This window comes from Megalobrama amblycephala, unplaced genomic scaffold (assembly GCF_018812025.1).
Source record: "Megalobrama amblycephala isolate DHTTF-2021 unplaced genomic scaffold, ASM1881202v1 scaffold199, whole genome shotgun sequence".
In the NCBI taxonomy this organism is placed as follows: Eukaryota; Metazoa; Chordata; class Actinopteri; order Cypriniformes; family Xenocyprididae; genus Megalobrama; species Megalobrama amblycephala.
The window spans coordinates 833,763-853,087 of NW_025953336.1; the positions used below are offsets into that span (position 1 = coordinate 833,763).

General features: G+C 42.5%; 1 protein-coding gene across 21 annotated transcripts in view; it reads right to left on the reverse strand.

Annotated features, from left to right (window-relative positions):
* LOC125260924 (neurexin-3b) overlaps window positions 1–19,325 on the reverse strand; it is a 494,859-nt gene that overhangs the window by 12,943 nt on the left and 462,591 nt on the right. For 13 of the 21 annotated variants that reach the window (XR_007183154.1, XM_048179444.1, XM_048179441.1 and 10 more), the window contains one exon: window positions 288–369. Coding sequence is in view for 17 of the 21 variants with exons in the window: in XM_048179444.1 (XP_048035401.1) it covers window positions 288–369 (82 nt within the window). In the remaining 4 variants the exon portion in view is untranslated. The remainder of the gene's footprint in view (window positions 1–287; window positions 370–19,325) is intronic. The other 8 variants (XR_007183157.1, XR_007183156.1, XR_007183155.1 and 5 more) reach the window with 1 other exon arrangement.

The window sequence follows — 19,325 nt, forward strand, 5'->3', positions numbered from 1 at the left end:
TTTGTTTGCAGATGCCATTTGCTTTGATATTTTATATTCAAATCAATTCAACATACAGACATTTAATGTGACTTAAAGCATCCAAATACTTTCTGGGACCACTGAATATCTCAATAGATATATTCTTTTGATTCCTTTTCTCTTTGAGCTTGAACAAAATGGCTTTTAGTGCCACTTTTGAAGTTACACTGGGTTCTCATGGGGTGATGCTTTGAGAGGGAGAACTCAAATATAAGAGAGTGAGAGACCAAGTTTAAGCAAGCACAACCATAACACACCCATCCCACCTGTGTGTCCCCCGTCACACTCCTCCAGATCCTCGTCATCGCTGGAACATTCTGCGGAGGACACAATGTCATCCGTTGTCTGCTGGATCAGCCAGAGGCATGTGAAGACAAAACAAACAGAACAAACATTTAAGTGAAGCCAAATCTACCAACACAAAAAGGATCATGGAGCAAGCAGTTATATTTTACTTGTATCCTCTATTTCTCAAGGGCAGCAGACTGGGGACTGAAATGTCAGGTTTGTTTTTCTATTTGGGTTTATTTATGGTGGCTGACTCTTCATACATCGTCTACCATCTCCAGCTTCTCGAGGGCTGTCACAGATATTCACTGTCTCTGGACGCTTGCCTTCTGCTGGCCCATCAGCACCTTCCTCTATCCCACAATTCTGATATATGAACACACTTGTTCCCACCTTCTCGCTCTCTCCCAGCCCAGACACTCTGGCAGTGTTGTATTTCACCCTACATGCACGCACAGCCTGTTAATCAGAGTGGATCGGTGCCTCTATAAAATAAGCCCTGTCACAAAGCAAGGGTTATGAAATCATAGCACTGATTGAGTTTGCAGTGCCGGGTGAGAGGACAAGCTTTAACTATTATTGAGTTTGACAGGCTAATGAAACAGAATTTGGCTGGAGCCTTGGAGGAGCACCTATGTACTAGGGAGAGGATGTTGTCTGGAGAAGTACATTTGTAGAAATGTGCTCATAGTTGGAGTGAGAGACACTTTCAATGGAATTAGCACAGATTATTATCTTAAACTCTCTTCATTGATAGAGTATACAATCATTTAAATAAGTAAGGCAGTAAGTCCAGGCTGCTAAAAATAGGCTACCACAATAACTGACCACCAAAATATATTGTTTGGGATGCTGGTATGCGAGAGTCCCCGTCATCTTATCATCTTAATGTGATATATCCATGGTGGGATTACATTAATACCAATCAATTATATTTTAGGGTAAGAATTAGGCTTAAGTTTCTGAACTTTGCATTCTAATCAAAACACTGGGACTGGATCTGGGGCTGGATTCATGAAAATTTTCTTAAGAAGTTAAGACATTTCTTAAGATAAATTCTAAAAGGTTGTAAGAATATTTGTCAGAAATTCTTAAGAACTTCACAAATATTTTCTTAAGGAATTATTTTATTTTATTTTTTTAAAACAAGAAAACAGGCTTTGCTATTTCAGCAAAAAGTCAGATCACGCATATTCATGGCTGATCATTGTTAACATTATCGATCATTGGTGTCACTTCAGATTACTCAGGTACTCATATCTGTAAAATATTTGAAATAAGCCAATAAATTCATTGAACAACTTTTGGATTTTAAGACCAGTTGGAGGTTATCCTATCTTTAAGAGATTATTTATGATAATTTTTAAGAACATTAATTTCAGAAATTGAAAATATTTGTCTTTAGAACAATCTTAAGAAAAAAAAGATAAGAACATTCTTGAAAAACATTTTTGGGAATACAAAATATGTAACTTTATTGTGTAAGTTAGAAAACAAGAAAAATATAGTATGGAAGCCCTGAACCGCATGGTGGAAAAAAAAAAGAAAAGAAAAGGAAAACTTATGGTGGGGCGGAAATAAAAAAGAAAACTTATCTCGTTATTTTGAGATATTAAGTCGTTATTTTGAGATAAAGGGCCCTATTTTAACGATCTAAACGCAAAGTGTAAAGCGCACGGCGCAGGTGCACTCAGGGCGTGTCCAAATCCACTTTTGCTATATTAACGACGGAAAAACGGTCCGTGCGCCGGGGCGCATTTTTGAAATGGGTTGTCCCTATTCTCTTAATGAGTAATGGGCGTAACATTCAATAAACCAATCAGAGTGTCATCTTCCATTCCCTTTAAGAGCGAGATGCGCTCGGGCCATGGCGGATTGCTATTTACATGGCGTACACGCGATGAGTCAGTTAATATATATGTGTGTGTATTGGCACGATTTTTCAATTAATTAGCCAATTTCGTTCATCATTATAAGTAGTAATAGGCTGAATTGAAAATAGGTAGCCTAATTCTAATATACGCAATGACTATTCATCATTACATTTTTATATTTATGTAGCCTACACAATAATATTCTTTTACACTGTAATCCATTTGTTTTTAATATTTGGCATGTTTGTGTGATGCGCATCCCTGTGTGTAATAAGCAAAGTCAACGCGCACTGTGGACAGAGGCGCAGTTTCTACCAACACGCTCTAACAAAAAAATATTGCGCCATTGACTTTAGACTTTAGACCAGGTTTGAGTTGGTCTATGGCGCAGTATATTTTCAGCTCCTTAAAATAGCAATGCGCCGGCAATGCGCCTGAACACACCTCTTTTTTAGACCAGCACGCCCATGGGCGCACTAACTGGCGCAAATGCATTTACTAATTTAAGGACGTGGCGCTGAACGGGAAAACGCGAACGGCGCCGGACGCAAACTAGCAAACACACTTGCGCTGCGCCTTGCGTCGCATTGCGCCGGGTGTATTATAGGGCCCATTAAGTTATTTTGAGATATTAACTTGTTATTACGAAATAAGTTGTTATTTAGACATAAGTCGTTATTTCGACATATCTCATTATTACGACATTGTCACGGTCATCATTATGTTCTGTTTGAGATAAGTTTTCTTTTTTTCCCCCTCACCACCAAGTTTTCTTTTTTTCCCTACCATGAGTTTTGGGGCTTCCATAATATAGCAGTCAAGAAGAATTTTATTCTTAAGAATGTTTCATGAATCTGGCCTCAGGATCTGGATTGATCATAGAGATTGGTAGTTTGGACTAGAAGGACTATTGGGAGTAGTGGTTAGAATTTAGGGTTGGAGGTTGGGTGAGTTTTCGTAAAACTATGTAAAGATAAGGTTTATGATTAAGTTTGAGTTGTTTTATGGCCATGACACACCAAGCCGATGGTTGGCTGTCGGTGAGCGTCTGTCGTGCTTGGTTTTGCAGTGTGTAATATGCATCAGCTCTAGTCGGGCTCACGTCAATGGGAGTTCACCCGATTCAGCATGTTGAATTGGTGTCAGGGCCGTTGGTGAGAGAAGGTCACTTTGATTGGCTGTTCATTTAAGCGAATGAGTCAGTGCACAAGAATAAAAGCTAAAGTGATGAAAGCGATGAAGTCAAGACGGCACAGACAGAAGACTGTTCAAATTTTACATCATCTTACATGAGCATTCCAATACGCTAATACTTTCATAACAACATGAGCAGCCTGGAATGATGAAAGTGATCAGCATGATTTATTTTCAAAATGTCAAGCAAGCGCTGCTTTGTTTACAGTTTGCATATCGGCATTCCTAGTTTCATTTCCCTTTTTGAAAGATGAATATAGACTATTGATACCTGCTGATATAGACGATTATTTCCTGCAGAATGCAAATGCTAGTTGGCTGTCAGCTGTAGTTTTTGCAGTGTGTTCAAGCACATAAGGCTAGAATTTAAGGTAGGAATTTAAGGTGACATCTTTTGTGTCAAAAATAACTGATTTCGGTCTGATGTTAGGGCTAGTGTTTGACCAGTATTTATTTAAAAAAAAAACTTTTTTTCAGCAGATGATTGTGCTGATCAGTGAGCTTCACCTGCTATGTTTTGCAGGTTTGCAGATCAGCCAGGACCAGCATGGAAATTCATTCTCAAATAAACTGTCATGGTGCTGTTATAATGGTGCTGGATAACAGCAGACTGATCCAGCCAAGTGACAGTTACTGTAATATAGACGTGCTGCAGTCACATTACCAGAAGATGTGGCATTGATGGACCTCCTCAAGACCAGAGGGTCCTGACCCCCTACAATTCCTCACTGCTGTTCACTACAGTTTCCCGGAGTGTGAAAAGACAGAAGAGACTTGACAGATGTGTTTGTGCATGACCAGCTGCAGAAGTGGTGTCAGAGGACAGGCTAGTCCAGACCAGACCATAACAGCTCTGAAATAGTTTTCTGCTAGAGCCCCATAGAGATGCCACTAATGTCCCATCTACTGTCTGTGACCACAGCTAAAATATGAGAGCAATACAAAGCCAATTCCAGATTGGCTAAGGAGAACACTTAACAATAATTGATTAAAAACAATTTTGAGTTAATGTGTAAGTTTACAGTTTAGCTAGCAGAACAGACATCTGCAACCTAACTGGAATGGTAACGTCATAAGTCATTGATTTAAAACAGATGCAGCAACTCTGTCCATCATAAAAGTACTCATACTTACTGTATGGAAATAATTACTCAAGTAGAAGTAAAATAATAATGTTAATAATTACTTGAGTAGGAGTAAATCTATCCAAAGAAAATACTACTCAACACTATAAAAAAAAAATTGTGGTAATCAATGCTTAAGGACTTCACTTAAAATTAAAAATGTATATTCACCGAACATATTTCATTGTGTTCAGTCAATCTGAACGTGAAAACATGAAAACGTCCTACATCCAAAAAACTGTATACGTGTGTGCAAAATGCTCCTGAGGAAAACCGTTGGAATGGAGAATTCAAATGTGGATGCATTCCCAAGAGAATACAGGTATTCATCGTCACAAGTTTCAAGACATTATGGTGAGTATTGGTATTGAGTAATAATTCATATATAAATAAAATAATAAAATAAAATAATACTATTATTTTATATTATTAATACTATTATTAATACTATTATTAATACTATTATTAATACTAATAATACTAGTGCTAGAAATGCAGCACTAGTTGGTGTTGTTGTCACATGATACGTCACTTCCTGTTTGTTGCAGTCGCACTGTTTGAGCTAGAGCTCTGTCAAGCTGATTCCTAATTGCTTGTTTTTGTCTCTTAAAATCAAACTTATAACCTATCACTCTTTCTTTTACGGTGGGGTAACACATCCCCAACATTATTTTATATAAAAAACACTCGGATTGCCTTGATATCGCTAGTTTTTATCCAACTTCCCGAACATTAATGTACCAGATGTGGGCCAGATAGTGTTGCCCAGATCCGGCCCACATCTGGTACATGTGGATTACACGTGGACCAGATGTGGGCCAGATCTGGCCCGACACTATGTTGCTGTCAGGGTTCGCTACTAGCTTTAGCCCGCTAGCAGTAGCGGCGTGGTCACACTAGCATTTGTACTCTTCTCTCACTATATTATTGTTCATCTATTCTAATGGCGAGTGTATCGGATGTTTCTCTACCTTTGTGTGCAGGTGAGGACACATTTGAGCTACATGCAGTGCAGTTGGAACTGGAGGCCATGGAATGACAGATCCAGACCCTTCTCGAGAAGCAGGCCAAGCTACGTGAGCGGCAAACAGCACTGGAAACATCCCGTGCTGACGCTCACCAATCCACGGTAAGTTTGCAGCGCGATATTAACACTCCTGTTTCCTCTGTGCTGTGTGTTTCTCTGCACAGGGCCCGAGCACCCAAAACGCGTTCATCCCAGCCCTCATTCACTCCGGCGCTGTCTCACCAGGGACCTTGGGTTCTTCAGCAGCGGAAGACGTGAGCTAGGCCTCGGACCAGGACCTCTCCTTCTCCGCTGCCCCCGGTCTTCGAGGTCCTGACGAGGTACCGCTTCTCCCCTCTTCGCGAGGCAGAATGCGATGCCGTGATCATTGGAGACTCCATCGTCCGTCACGTCCACGCTACCACAGCCAAAGGTAAGGTGCGCAGTCACTGTTTTCCTGGTGCTCGTGTTCTCGATGTTGCTGTACAGGTACCCGCGATCCTGAATGGCGCTGAGAACATCGGAGCTGTAGTGCTGCACACAGGGGTGAACGACACCAGGCTGCGGCAGACGGAGGCAGGGACGGACTGGGACTAAAAAACGGCCCTGGACTTTGACTAGGCCCGGCCCAAAGCAATCGGCGCGCGGAAACTCGACAACAACAACAACAATAACGCCTGGCATGAGTGTCACAAGACTTTAATTGTGGCTCATGATACTATACCATCCAAATTATAGCATAGCACTGATGTTGACTAGATGTTGTGTTAAAAGCATATTATTCTAGATTAACTTGAATACTCATATAGCGGCTTCAGTATCTAAATTCCGCAATTTTTTTCTCTCGCCTTCTCAGCCCCACCCTTTTCTTTCCGTTTTTTACCAGCGGCCGCGTTATGCATATTGTTTGTTTGTTTCTATGCATCTTCTATCTAACGTCTTTGCTGTTGGTTTCTTCCTACTCTTCCACTTCTTCTTTTCCTAACTTGGCGGCCACGGCCAGTGCAGCTGGCATCCAACTTAAAGGTGCATTGCTGCCACCTACAGTACTGGAGTGTGAAACAGATTAGTGGGGGAAAAAAACAGGTGATGACTGCGTGCGTGACGGGTGGTGGGCCGGCCTGCCGGCCGTCCTGAAGTACCGGCCGTTCTGTGATTTTCCAGATCACACAGATGGCCAGTCCGCCCCTGGACGGAGGTGCTGAAGCAGGACTTCAGGAGCCTGATCGAGACAGTGCGAGCCACATCACCCACAACGAGGATCATTGTGTCCGGACCGCTTCCAACGTACCGACGAGGACATGAAAGGTTCAATAGATTATTTGCTTTAAATGAATGTTTAATGTCTTGGTGTAATGAACAGAAGCTGCTCTTTATAAATAATTGGAATCTTTTCTGGGAGCGACCTAGGCTCTTCCGTGCTGATGGCCTGCACCCCAACAGTATCGAAGCTGATCTTCTGTCAGAGAACATCTCCAAGACGCTTCACACCATATGAATAGTAAGTCAAACCTCTAATCACAGTCTGTGTTCTGCCCACTTAATTGATAGAAATGTGAGTGTAGTGCAGTCTATAGAAACTGTGTCTATTCCCTGAATAGTGAGGTTTAACAATAAAAATAAAGGATCTAGAAAAAATCTGATCGTGATCAAACCAGAAATTCACAAAATTACTGAAAAAAAAAAAAAAACAATTTCTAAAGCTAGGGCTACTAAACATTAGATCACTTACACCTAAGGCGGTAATTATAAATAAAATGATCACAGATAATAGTCTTGATGTAATTTGCCTTACTGAAACATGGCTTAAACCAAATGATTATTTCGGTCTTAATGAGTCTTGTCCACCTGGCTACTGTTATAAAAATAAATGCTGTCTGATTGGCTGAGGCGGTGGTGTAGCAACAATCTATAAAGATATTCTTAACGTTACTCAAAAAACAAACTACAGATTTAATTCATTTGAAATTCTTATGCTAAATGTTACACTCTCAGATATAAGTAAAAAGTCGCTATTATCTATTGCTTTGGCTACCGTTTATAGACCTCCAGGGCCTTATGCTGATTTCCTAAAAGAGTTTGCAGACTTTCTCTCAGACCTATTGGTCAACGTTGATAAAGCGCTGATTGTTGGAGATTTTTGCATTAGGGGCTGCGTTTACAGATTTACTAAACTCCTTTGGGGTCAAACAAAACGTCACTGGACCCACTCATCGTTTTACTCATACACTAGATTTAATTATATCACATGGAATCAATCCTACCGATATAGAAATTCTACTGCAAAGTGATGATGTCTCTGATCACTACCTTGTAACTTGCCTACTGCCATGATGATATTTGTCAAATTGCGCCACAATATCGACTAGGCTGAACAATTCTCCCGACAACTATAGATAAATTCACAAATAAACTGCCTGATCTGTCTCAGCTGCTCACCGTACCTAAACACACAAATGATCTCGAGAAAATGACTAGCAGCATGTGCACCATTTTCACTAGTACATTGCACTAGCACTAGTACTGTTGCACCAATGAGATTTAAAAAGGTTAGAGAGAAAAATACTGTACCTTGGTACAACAGTATTACTTCATGCTATCAAAAGAGAAACTTGTAATCTAGAACACAAATGGAGACAAACTCGTTTGGAGGTCTTCAGAATTGCGTGGAAAGACAGCTCGTCCCGTTATAGAAAGACTCTAAAAGCAGCCTGGGCCGAGCATCTCCGCAAACTTATAGATAATAACCAAAACAATCCAAGGTTCTTGTTTAGTACAGTGGCTAGATTAACAAATAAACAGACATCACCAGAACAAAACATTTCATTGCAGTTTAGTAGTGATGACTTTATGAATTTCTTTACTGAGAAAATCGAAAGTTACAGAAATACAATTGTAAATGTACAACCTTTAACCCTCTGGAGAGTTTTATGATTCAGCCTCAATTATCGCCCCTCAAGAACAGTTGTTTGTGTTTTTGAAGGAATAATGTTTATGCAGTGCATTTCTGGGTATTGGAGGTTGTAGACAAGTTTTTGCTATAGGACATATAAAACAATAGGAATTTAAATTTTCTAAGAGCTAAATAAAATGGGTGATTCTTAGAAGACAAAAGAATTGAATAATAATGACACTGCATCTAAACCAACAACATGTTTATTAGATCGAATACCCCACTAAACTACTGAAAGAATTGTTACCTGTAGCAGAAAAGCCTCTTCTCAATATTATCAACTTGTCTTTATCTCTAGGTCATGTCCCAAGACCTAGTTATTTTGTTAAAGCTAGCAGTTATTAACCCTCAGGGGTGAGGATTACTGAGGATTTTTGGGGCCCTGGAGAAGTTTTGACATGCCCTGACATTTGTGCTTTTTTCAGTTGTTCATAAACATATTAATGGAAAAAGTGTCATTACACTGTATTCAGCACAAACTAGACTACAATAATATGTGAGGAACATGTATGTACATGTTTGTGTTTTTGAAGGAATAACGTTTATGCGTGGTTATTGAAAAAACAAAAAACTTCAGTCACTGAAATAAAGCCAAAAATTATATATTAAATCTGTGTTCACAAGACTTCTGGGTATTGGAGGTTGTAGACTAGAGTTTTTGCTTCAGAATGATGTAAAAATTATTCTGCCTACTCCTTCATATAAAACAATAGAGAGATTTAAATTTTGTAAGACACTTTTTGTCAAGAAACACAGTATGCGTGGAGGCATGAATAATCATGAATAATGGGTGATTCTCACATGAGAAGACAAAATAATCGCATAATAATGACCTGAAATGACTTGCATAATAATGAGGCCTTTCAGTCAGGTAGGCTGTGAAAAAACCTGTGAGACATTGATCATGTCTCAAGCTCATGGTGTATATCAAACATACAGAAAAAACAGCAACACTGTGAAATATTATTACAATTTAAAATAATGGTATTTTATTATATTCTTTAAAATATAATGTATTTCTGTGATGCAAAGTGTCTGAACAATTATGTTACCTCTATGGCATTTCATATAGGCTTTTAGCTTAAAAGCATGCACGTTTTGAGAAATATTGATGGATTCTCATGTTTATGTCAATTTTCTATACACAGGAGTAATATTTATTGTCATCACTATGAGCGCTGGATACTGTGTTTTCAATTCATACTTGCAGCCGGAGGGCGCTCTGTGCACCTTTAGTCCACAAATTAATCTAAAGAAGGACAACCATGTGACTCTCCAGGAACTAACAGAGGCCAGAGATCGCTATATCATCCAGATAAACACTTTTCAAGACAATAAATACACGATTGAGGCGATTAATGCATGCATTGCCTCAGTATTTGCCTCTGAATAGCGCTGGCTCCGTGGGCGTGGCCGCATTAGCGGATAATGAGCTGAATCACGGATTTCTGACATGGCTCTCTTTTCATACAGATTACATAAACAGAGAATATTTGTTTTCGATTTGACTTACACGATTTAAAACCTGACATTTCAACATTTTTTTAGACATACGTCTAATTTTTTTGTGATTAGTATTCACTAAGTTACAGTTCATTTTCTGAGAACTATCAGATTGGAGTTCGTTCAGAGGGAGACGAGAGATCACGCATCATGTTAGTTTTCTTTATTTTACAAAAAGCACAACATTTTGTTTTTACTCTGAGTGTACACAAATAAAAGAAGATATTCCACAGATTAAAATGGTGTATAGCTCTTAATTGTATGTGCAACATTATCAGAGTATTTTGAGTCTCTTTCACACTGGTTAGAAAAAAAACGCGGTGGTCACGCCAACAATTAGATCCAAATGTATTGGCAAATTACAGACCCATTTCAAATCTTCAATTTATGTCCAAAATACTAGAAAAAGTGGTGTCGGTCCAATTGTGCTCCTTCTTGCAAAAAAACGCTATCTATGAAAAATTTCAGTCAGGATTCAGATCTCATCATAGCACAGAAACTGCGCTCGTTAAAATTACAAACGACTTACTTCTAGCTTCTGACCAAGGCTGTATCTCAATACTAGTATTACTTGATCTCAGTGCTGCGTTTGACACTATAGATCATAAAATACTAGACCGACTACAAAATTATACTGGTATACAAGGCCAGGCATTATGGTGGTTTAGGTCGTATTAGACCTATCAGACCTATCAGACGGTCACAATTTTGTTTATTTAAACAGGGAAAAATCTAAGATAACGATAGTAAACTATGGAGTGCTGCAAGGATCTGTGTTAGGCCCTCTGCTATTTTCAATATACATGCTGCCACTCTGCAATATTATAAGAAAACGTGGAATTAGTTTCCACTGCTATGCCGATGATATATTTCAACACAACCAGATGAAATCTCTAAATTATCCAATTTGACAGAGTGTGTTGAAGAAGTAAAACATTGGATGGCTAATAATTTTCTTCTATTAAATTCAGATAAGACTGAAGTATTACTTATTGGACCAAAAACCTGTACACAGAATCTTTCAGACTACAATCTGCATTTAGAAGGATGTACTACTCCATCCTCGACAGTTAAAGACCTGGGTGTTATATTAGACAGCAACTTGTCCTTTGAAAACCATATTTCATATGTTACAAAAACAGCCTTCTTCCACCTCAGAAACATTGCTAAGATACGGAATATGTTATCTATTTGCAGAAAAGTTAGTTCATGCTTTCATGACATCTCGACTAGATTACTGTAATGGTTTATTAGCTGGTTGTCCTGCTTCCTCAATAAATAAGCTACAATTAGTACAAAATGCAGCTGCTAGAGTTCTTACCAGGTCAAGAAAATATGATCATATATCACCAATTTTATCATCTCTAAACTGGTTACCCATTAAGTTCCATATCGATTATAAAGTATTGCTAATGACCTATAAGGCTCTAAATGGTTTAGCTCCTGTGTACTTAACCAATCTTCTATTGCCCTACAATCCTTCACGCTGTCACAGACACGTCAGGTTCCACCTCACTCCCTTACCCACGCACTCAATCACCAGCGTACTAATCACCGCCACCTGAAGACCATCAACACCATCATCACCACCAGCATTTAAACCCCACACTCACACACACTCACTGTCCGGTCTCGTTTGCACTACAACCTATGTATGCTTACCTTAAGGACTCCAAACGCCATACTTACCTGTTCCAGTCGTCTCCTCCATCTCCTTCGTCTCCTGTTCTCCTCGTGTGCCTACCTGCCTGTGTGTGTGAGTGTCTCCACCATCATCCTCCAACGCCGAACTCCATCCGCATCTGAAACACATCATAAGGACAGTATCACACTCTCTTCATCTTTCAAGAACTGCTTATTCACTGCTCCATAACCATTTGCTCTGCTGTTTCAACAATAAACCTACCTGTATTGCTTTTACGTCTGCCTCCGTGTCTCTGTTGTAACAGAAGACCGGACCATACCAACAGTCAACAGCATGAGCACCAACGACCCTTTTCAAGAGCTCATGGACGCATTGCGCCGAGCACACTCACCCCACAACCACCCTCACCGTCTTCCATCAACGCTGCAGCTTCCGCACCCACCGTCACCGCTCCTTCACCAGCGTTCACCGCCAGTCCCATGGCCAAACCGGCGCCCTACTCAGGATCGGCAGAGGAATGCAGCGGATTTCTTCTCCAATGCGAACTGGTCCTGGAGATGCAGCCGCACCTCTACCCTACCGACACGGCTAAAATCGCGTTCATCTCACAACTGCAAGGTAAGGCCCTCCAATGGGCTGATTCGCTGTGGACTCAGAAAGGCTCTGTGGTGAAATCATATCTGGCATTCGTCTCTCACTTCCGTGAGGTCTTCGGAAAACCTCTCTCGGATTCATCGACTGGTGAGAAACTTTATAATCTAAAACAAGGAAATAACTCTGTCAACGAATATGCCTTGCAGTTTAGAACGCTAGCCGCCACCAGCGGATGGAATGAACAAGCCCTCATCACCACCTTTCGTCAAGGACTGGAGCCTAATGTGCGGCTGCATCTCGCTGCATACGAGGACTCCATAGGACTCGAACGCTTCATCCAACTCGCCATCCGCGTGGGTTCTCGTATGCAGTCGTGTCTCCTCGAGCACCAGGGCCAGTCACTCTCCAACATCCTCCTCCGTCGGTCCGAACCCGTCAGCTCTCCAGAACCAGCCAGCGAGCCTATGCAAGTTGACCATTCACGTCTCACAACAACGGAAAGACAGAGAAGGCTGACCCTGAATTTATGCCTGTATTGTGGATCTCCGGGGCATGTCATCTCCGCATGCCCAATCCGTCCTCCTCGGCCCGTGGTGAGTGCGATAATTCCCTCCATTCAGAAAATGAAACCACTCACTACTATTGTAAACCTTACTGCTGCAAATGCCTCTGTTCCAGTGGTGGCGCTCCTCGACTCAGGGTCAGCAGGAAACTTCATCTCCGGCGCCCTCTGTCGACAACTCAAGCTCAAGACCTCCCTGTCTCCGACTAACTATCAAATCCACTCCATCACGGGCAAACCCCTGAGCCGTAAGACCATCCGTCACTGTGTGGGACCACTTCAACTTCGTGTGGGAATTCTTCATACTGAAGACATTCATCTGCTGGTTCTGGAGGAGTCCACCGCTGACGTGGTTCTAGGGCGCCCCTGGCTTGAGCAACACAATCCCACCATCTCCTGGCGCACGGGCGAAGTCCTGAAGTGGGGCGACCACTGCTTCCTCGACTGCTTCCCGGTACTTCCTGTTCCGAACTCTCCACTCTCCAAGACTCTCTCCATCAATGCCACGTCCATCGAAAGCCCTGTAGAGAAGCGCTCCGTGGATGTTCCCCCGGACTACGGCCCCTTCAGTGACGTCTTCTGCCCGCAACGCGCCTCCAAGCTACCTCCACACCGGCCATGGGACTGTGCCATCGATCTGTTACCGGGTGAGCCAGTGCCCAGGGGACGCATCTACCCCCTGTCATTACCGGAGGAGAAGGCCATGGAGGAATACATCAAAGAGGCCCTTAGTCAAGGTTACATCCGCCCATCTACTTCCCCTGCTGCTTCAAGTTTCTTTTTTGTGGCTAAGAAGGACGGAGGCTTGCGGCCCTGCATAGATTACCGTGCCCTGAACAAAATCACAGTCAAGTTCCGCTACCCACTTCCCCTCGTCCCAGCGGCCCTGGAACATCTCCGCGGTGCCACTGTGTTCACCAAGTTGGACCTCCGCAGCGCGTATAACCTCATCCGGATACGTGAGGGGGACGAGTGGAAGACCGCCTTCGTCACGCCCACCGGCCACTACGAATACTCCCTCCTCGTCCACCCTAACCCTGACCTACCTTTCGTCGTGGAAGTGGACGCCTCCACCACCGGAGTGGGAGCGGTCCTCTCTCAGCAGCAGGGGACACCAAGTAGATTCCATCCATGTGCCTTCTTCTCCCGCAAGCTCAACCCGGCGGAGGTCAACTACGACATCGGTGACCGCGAACTCCTGGCCGTCAAGCTTGCCCTTGAAGAGTGGAGGCATTGGTTGGAGGGGGCTAACCACCCATTCCAAGTTCTCACTGATCATAAGAACCTTGAGTATCTAAAGGCTGCCAAGAGACTCAACCCTCGCCAAGCTCGCTGGGCCATGTTCTTCTCAAGATTCAATTTCTCCATATCCTACCGCCCTGGTTCAAAGAACACGAAAGCTGATGCCCTGTCTCGTCTCCATGCCCCAGACGAAAAGCCTGAAACCCCAGATACCATTCTCCCAGAGTCAGTCTTCGTAAGCCCCATCCAGTGGTCTGAAGAAACCATACCCTCCTCCAATGCCTCCTCACGCACTCCGCCGGGTTGCCCCCAAGGCTTGCAATACGTCACACGGGCACGACGCACTCCACTTCTGCACAATGCTCACTCTTTACTTGGCACTGGCCACCCGGGGGTCAATGAGACCCTCTCGTTGCTCAAACAACGCTTCTGGTGGCCCAACATGGCCAACGACGTCAGAAGGTACGTGCAGGGCTGCAGGGAGTGCGCCATCTCCAAGAGCCCACGCCATCTTCCCACCGGCAAGCTCAATCCTCTGCCCGTTCCTGAGAGACCCTGGTCACACCTGGGAGTGGACTTTGTCACTGATCTCCCCGAGTCTGATGGGTAACCCTCCAACGTTCCAGCAGTCGACTACTGGTTCCGGGAGAGCGAGAGGGTTTGGGACTCGGCTCACCACCAACTGCAGAGAGCCCTGCGCAGACGCAAAATGACAGCTGACCTTCGGCGCTCCGACGCTCCAGTCTACCAACCGGGGCAGAAGGTCTGGCTGTCCACCAGGGACATCAGGATGCTTCTGCCCTGCAAGAAGCTGAGTCCCCGCTTCATTGGCCCGTTCACCATCGTCCGACAGATCAACCCCGTCACTTACCGTCTCCAACTTCAAGCACAGTACAGTAGAATTCATCCCACATTCCACGTATCACTACTAAAGCCTCACCACCCTTCTGTTCTTCCCTCCACAGAACCTGACGTGGCAGCCGTCGAGCCCCCCCTTCCACTCATCCTGGATGATGGCACTGCATACGTAGTTCACAAGATTCTGGATTCCCGGCACCGTGGTGGTCAACTGGAATACCTGGTTGATTGGGAAGGCTACGGCCCCAAGGAACGCTCATGGGTCCCCAAGAATGATATCCTTGATCCTAATCTGTTACAGACTTTCCACACCAACCACCCGGACAGACCTGCCCCATGCCCTAGAGGACAACCACCACGACGTCGGGGTCCTCGGCCCTCAGGAGCGGGCCGTGGGAGGGGGGGTACTGTCACAGACACGTCAGGTTCCACCTCACTCCCTTACCCACGCACTCAATCACCAGCGTACTAATCACCGCCACCTGAAGACCATCAACACCATCATCACCACCAGCATTTAAACCCCACACTCACACACACTCACTGTCCGGTCTCGTTTGCACTACAACCTATGTATGCTTACCTTAAGGACTCCAAACGCCATACTTACCTGTTCCAGTCGTCTCCTCCATCTCCTTCGTCTCCTGTTCTCCTCGTGTGCCTACCTGCCTGTGTGTGTGAGTGTCTCCACCATCATCCTCCAACGCCGAACTCCATCCGCATCTGAAACACATCATAAGGACAGTATCACACTCTCTTCATCTTTCAAGAACTGCTTATTCACTGCTCCATAACCATTTGCTCTGCTGTTTCAACAATAAACCTACCTGTATTGCTTTTACGTCTGCCTCCGTGTCTCTGTTGTAACACACGCTCTTTAAGATCACAAAACTCTAGACTTCTGGTTGTACCTAGGATATCTAAGTGCACTAAAGGAGGGAGAGCATTTTCACATTTGGCTCCGAAACTCTGGAATAGCCTTCCTGATAATGTTAGGGGCTCAGACTCGCTCACCCAGTTTAAATCTAGATTAAAGACGCATCTCTTTAGCCAAGCATTCACATAATGCATCTCATACCAGATCAATTGCATATGACTGTCTTTGCTTAATGTTATGAACAGCAGTTACACAAATTATTCTCCATTTGCTTTTCTGTTTTACCTCGGGACACCCGTCTAGAGAGGACATCAGCTTCAGTTTGGATCCAGCCTCTTAAGAAGACCTCAGATGACCAACACCTATGAAGAGACGGCGCCAACTCCTGCGAGGACTTCAGAAGACGCAATCATCCGGATCAACATGCACATTCCCAAATTTCTATATATCCTAATTATTTTTAATATGTAATTCATTTTTCCAGGAGCTCATTGCTTCTACCTTCAGGTAAACTGCTAACAGTGATTGTAAATTAATTGCCTAAATTATTACATTATTTGCTAACTGCATTCTTTAAATTGTAATGTTGTTCTCTGTAAAGCTGCTTTGAAACGAATATGTATCGTGAAAAGTGCTCTACAAATAAATGTGAATTGAATTGAATTGATTATACTATAACATAAGATATAAATAGTCCCAATGTCATTACATGTTCTAATGCACATTTGGAATAATTAGACAATGTCAAAAGAAAGTGAACCTGCAGAGTTTTGCATTCAAATGTAAAGGGAACGCTTCATGGGCATGAGGCAAACTTAGTTCAGACTACCTCCAGACAACATCTGCATTGCTCACATTTACAACAAAATTCTTACAAAACGGAAATGAAATGGGAAGGTGTCAGGGAGTTACACAGAATTTACAGCATGTTTGACAATGATGAGTCTGTTTTCGCAGTGAACATCAAATCTACAGTCCCTAGCTGGCATATTTTACAAAAAACGATTTCACAGCTGGCTAATCCAATTTTGTCACAAAATCTCCATGCCATACAAAAACTTATTTTGGGAGCAGAATATTCCCTTTCTTGTGTGGAAATCATTCTCCATGCATTTCCCCATTCTCTCGCAGAGCTGATGAAGTCGTGAGGGACTAGACTCAAGGTGTTCTAGAATGTTCGGAGCGGTGCCGAAGTGATAGAGTTTGTGTAACGCCATGGCAAAGAGGTTATGTCAATAGCTGTAATGGCCTGTAATAGGAGCACCCTGGTGAGTACAGTGTCATCAGTGCGTCAACAATATTCAGCTATTTCTTTAATGCCTGTGTCTACTAGAAGCCAAAGCCCAGGATGATGAGTGGGTGGAGGATATAGCATTGTGAATAGACAGACACTCTTGTGCCTCGTTTCCTCGACTCATTCAGGCTACAGAGCATCTGTTTCAAATGTTCACTTTTACCTCTACAATCTGAAAACTTTCAGAAACAAATATCCATTCTCACTCTACTGCTCTGTAATTCTCAACAAGATAGCGATCTCAGCGCCGGAAGCACTTGTTTCGATCGGGTCACTTCTGATCTGCATTATCATGTCAGATCTTGGCTTTGACAGACGGACACAAGAAAAGCTTGTATTACAAAGAATCAATGGCATCAGGCTGTATCCCTGTCAAAGGCCTGCCACAATTCTTTCTGCTCAAACCTGTCTTCTGGGACGGTCAGAAGAAAAAGCAAGATCAGAATGATATGCATTGTTGTTCTGGCTAATGTCACCTTCACTGAGTGTCCTACAGGAGTTTGGAATATATAACACTGCATAGTAGACATGATGAAGCATTGTATCGTATCCTTGAGGAGCCTAAACAATGTTCTCTGGTTCCAACGAAACAGTGTGCACTTGATAAAAGTAAATAAATGAAAATAAATCAGGGGCATTGCAGAATTCATTCTTCATTCCTCAACCCTAAACATATTTTTTTGCCTGGATAAGATCTAATAATTGATATTTGTGGAGTGTGGTCATGATGCATTCGTCTTCTAAAGTCAACATTATTTTCTATTTTCTGGATGGAAGAGCCAGAGAAAAATAATACTTGCAGTTTCCATAGTACTACTCTAGGTGGGGGAATTCATGAAATTCCACTCCATAAAAACATAAGAAACAAAACAGCAAAATATATTGTAGCTTATTTTCTTACCCCTTAGGCAAACAGAATATTTTCTAATGCTGTTACACATGAAAAAATATAAATTAAGTTGTACAACTTCATATCAATTTGCCAAAAATGTAAAATAATTGTAATGACACTGTGTTGTGCAATGCTTGTGCACTCATGTTCATTGTTTAATAACATGACCAGGATATCATTAATTCCACCTAGGTAGTGGAGTGCAAAAGTGAAAGAAAAATAAAATTGATTTTAAGTGTATTTGTGTACCTTCTTTCATACACAGTACACGCCTGCATCCCCTCAGCACACTCTAATTGTTCCAAGTCGTTGCAGGCAGTTTCAAACAGGGCCATTTATCTTCCAGGGCAAAGGAAATGGTCTTTGGCCTTGATCTTTAATCACTCCCCTGCCGCAGTGTGCAAGGTCATCAGAGAAGTGGTGACAAACAGTCCTACAGAAACTACCCTTGTCGCGCTGAGACTCCGCTGTCTAAAATTAGAGAGCGACACGAGCCCAACAGGATGTTTCAATTACAGCCCTAGATCAGGACGGGAAAAAATGAAGCATCCAGTTACTGTGTGTGGCTCTGTGTGTAATAGAGATGCAAAGGGAAGTCTGGACGGAGACCCACAGGACAGAGAAAGGGCCGAGAGGGGCAGAGGACACAGAGGATTGTGATTCACAAGGATTATAGAGAAGTCCGTTATCCCAGAAGAAGAGATTGGACAGATTTCTCTGCTGACACTGAACTCTAGATAATAAATTTGAGATTTGAGACACAAAATAGAAGGACGAGAAGATGTGGAACACTCAGAAAAAATCAACTGCTAAAGTCATTGTAGAGATGACTTCAAATGAATAGTTTACTATTTACTCAACCTCATATCATTCTAAACCTATATCACTTTCTTTTCAGGGACACAAAAGACAAGAAAATGCAGAATGTCTGAAATGCTCTTTTCCAATCAATGAAATTTTCAATTTTCAAATCATATAAGTAGACCATGCTAGTCTTGTTTTTAGAGCCATAATTTTTCAACCAAAATCTAATCTTCCTACACAACCTGTAAATCCAAACATGAACGTAAATGCTCTTTTAGTTGAAAAAAACTCTCTCTTCCATTAACTGATTGAAGCTGACATCCGCAAGTTTCCGAACCATTGTCCAGACAGCAGCTGCGTTCAGATAATAAATCACTCTTGAGGTTCATTACAGCATCAGAAAGAGATGGCAGTGTGTTTACCCTTTGCTTATATACTTGCTGTCATCGTCTCACTGGCTAGAGTGGCTAAATGTGAGCAGTGCTGATTTGAATACTGATCTTGCAGGGAGTCAGAGCTCAAAGGGGCTTTCAAAGAGCACAATGTGAGATTCATCCTTCCACGGCTGCCAATCACATCTACTCCAACTGAGGC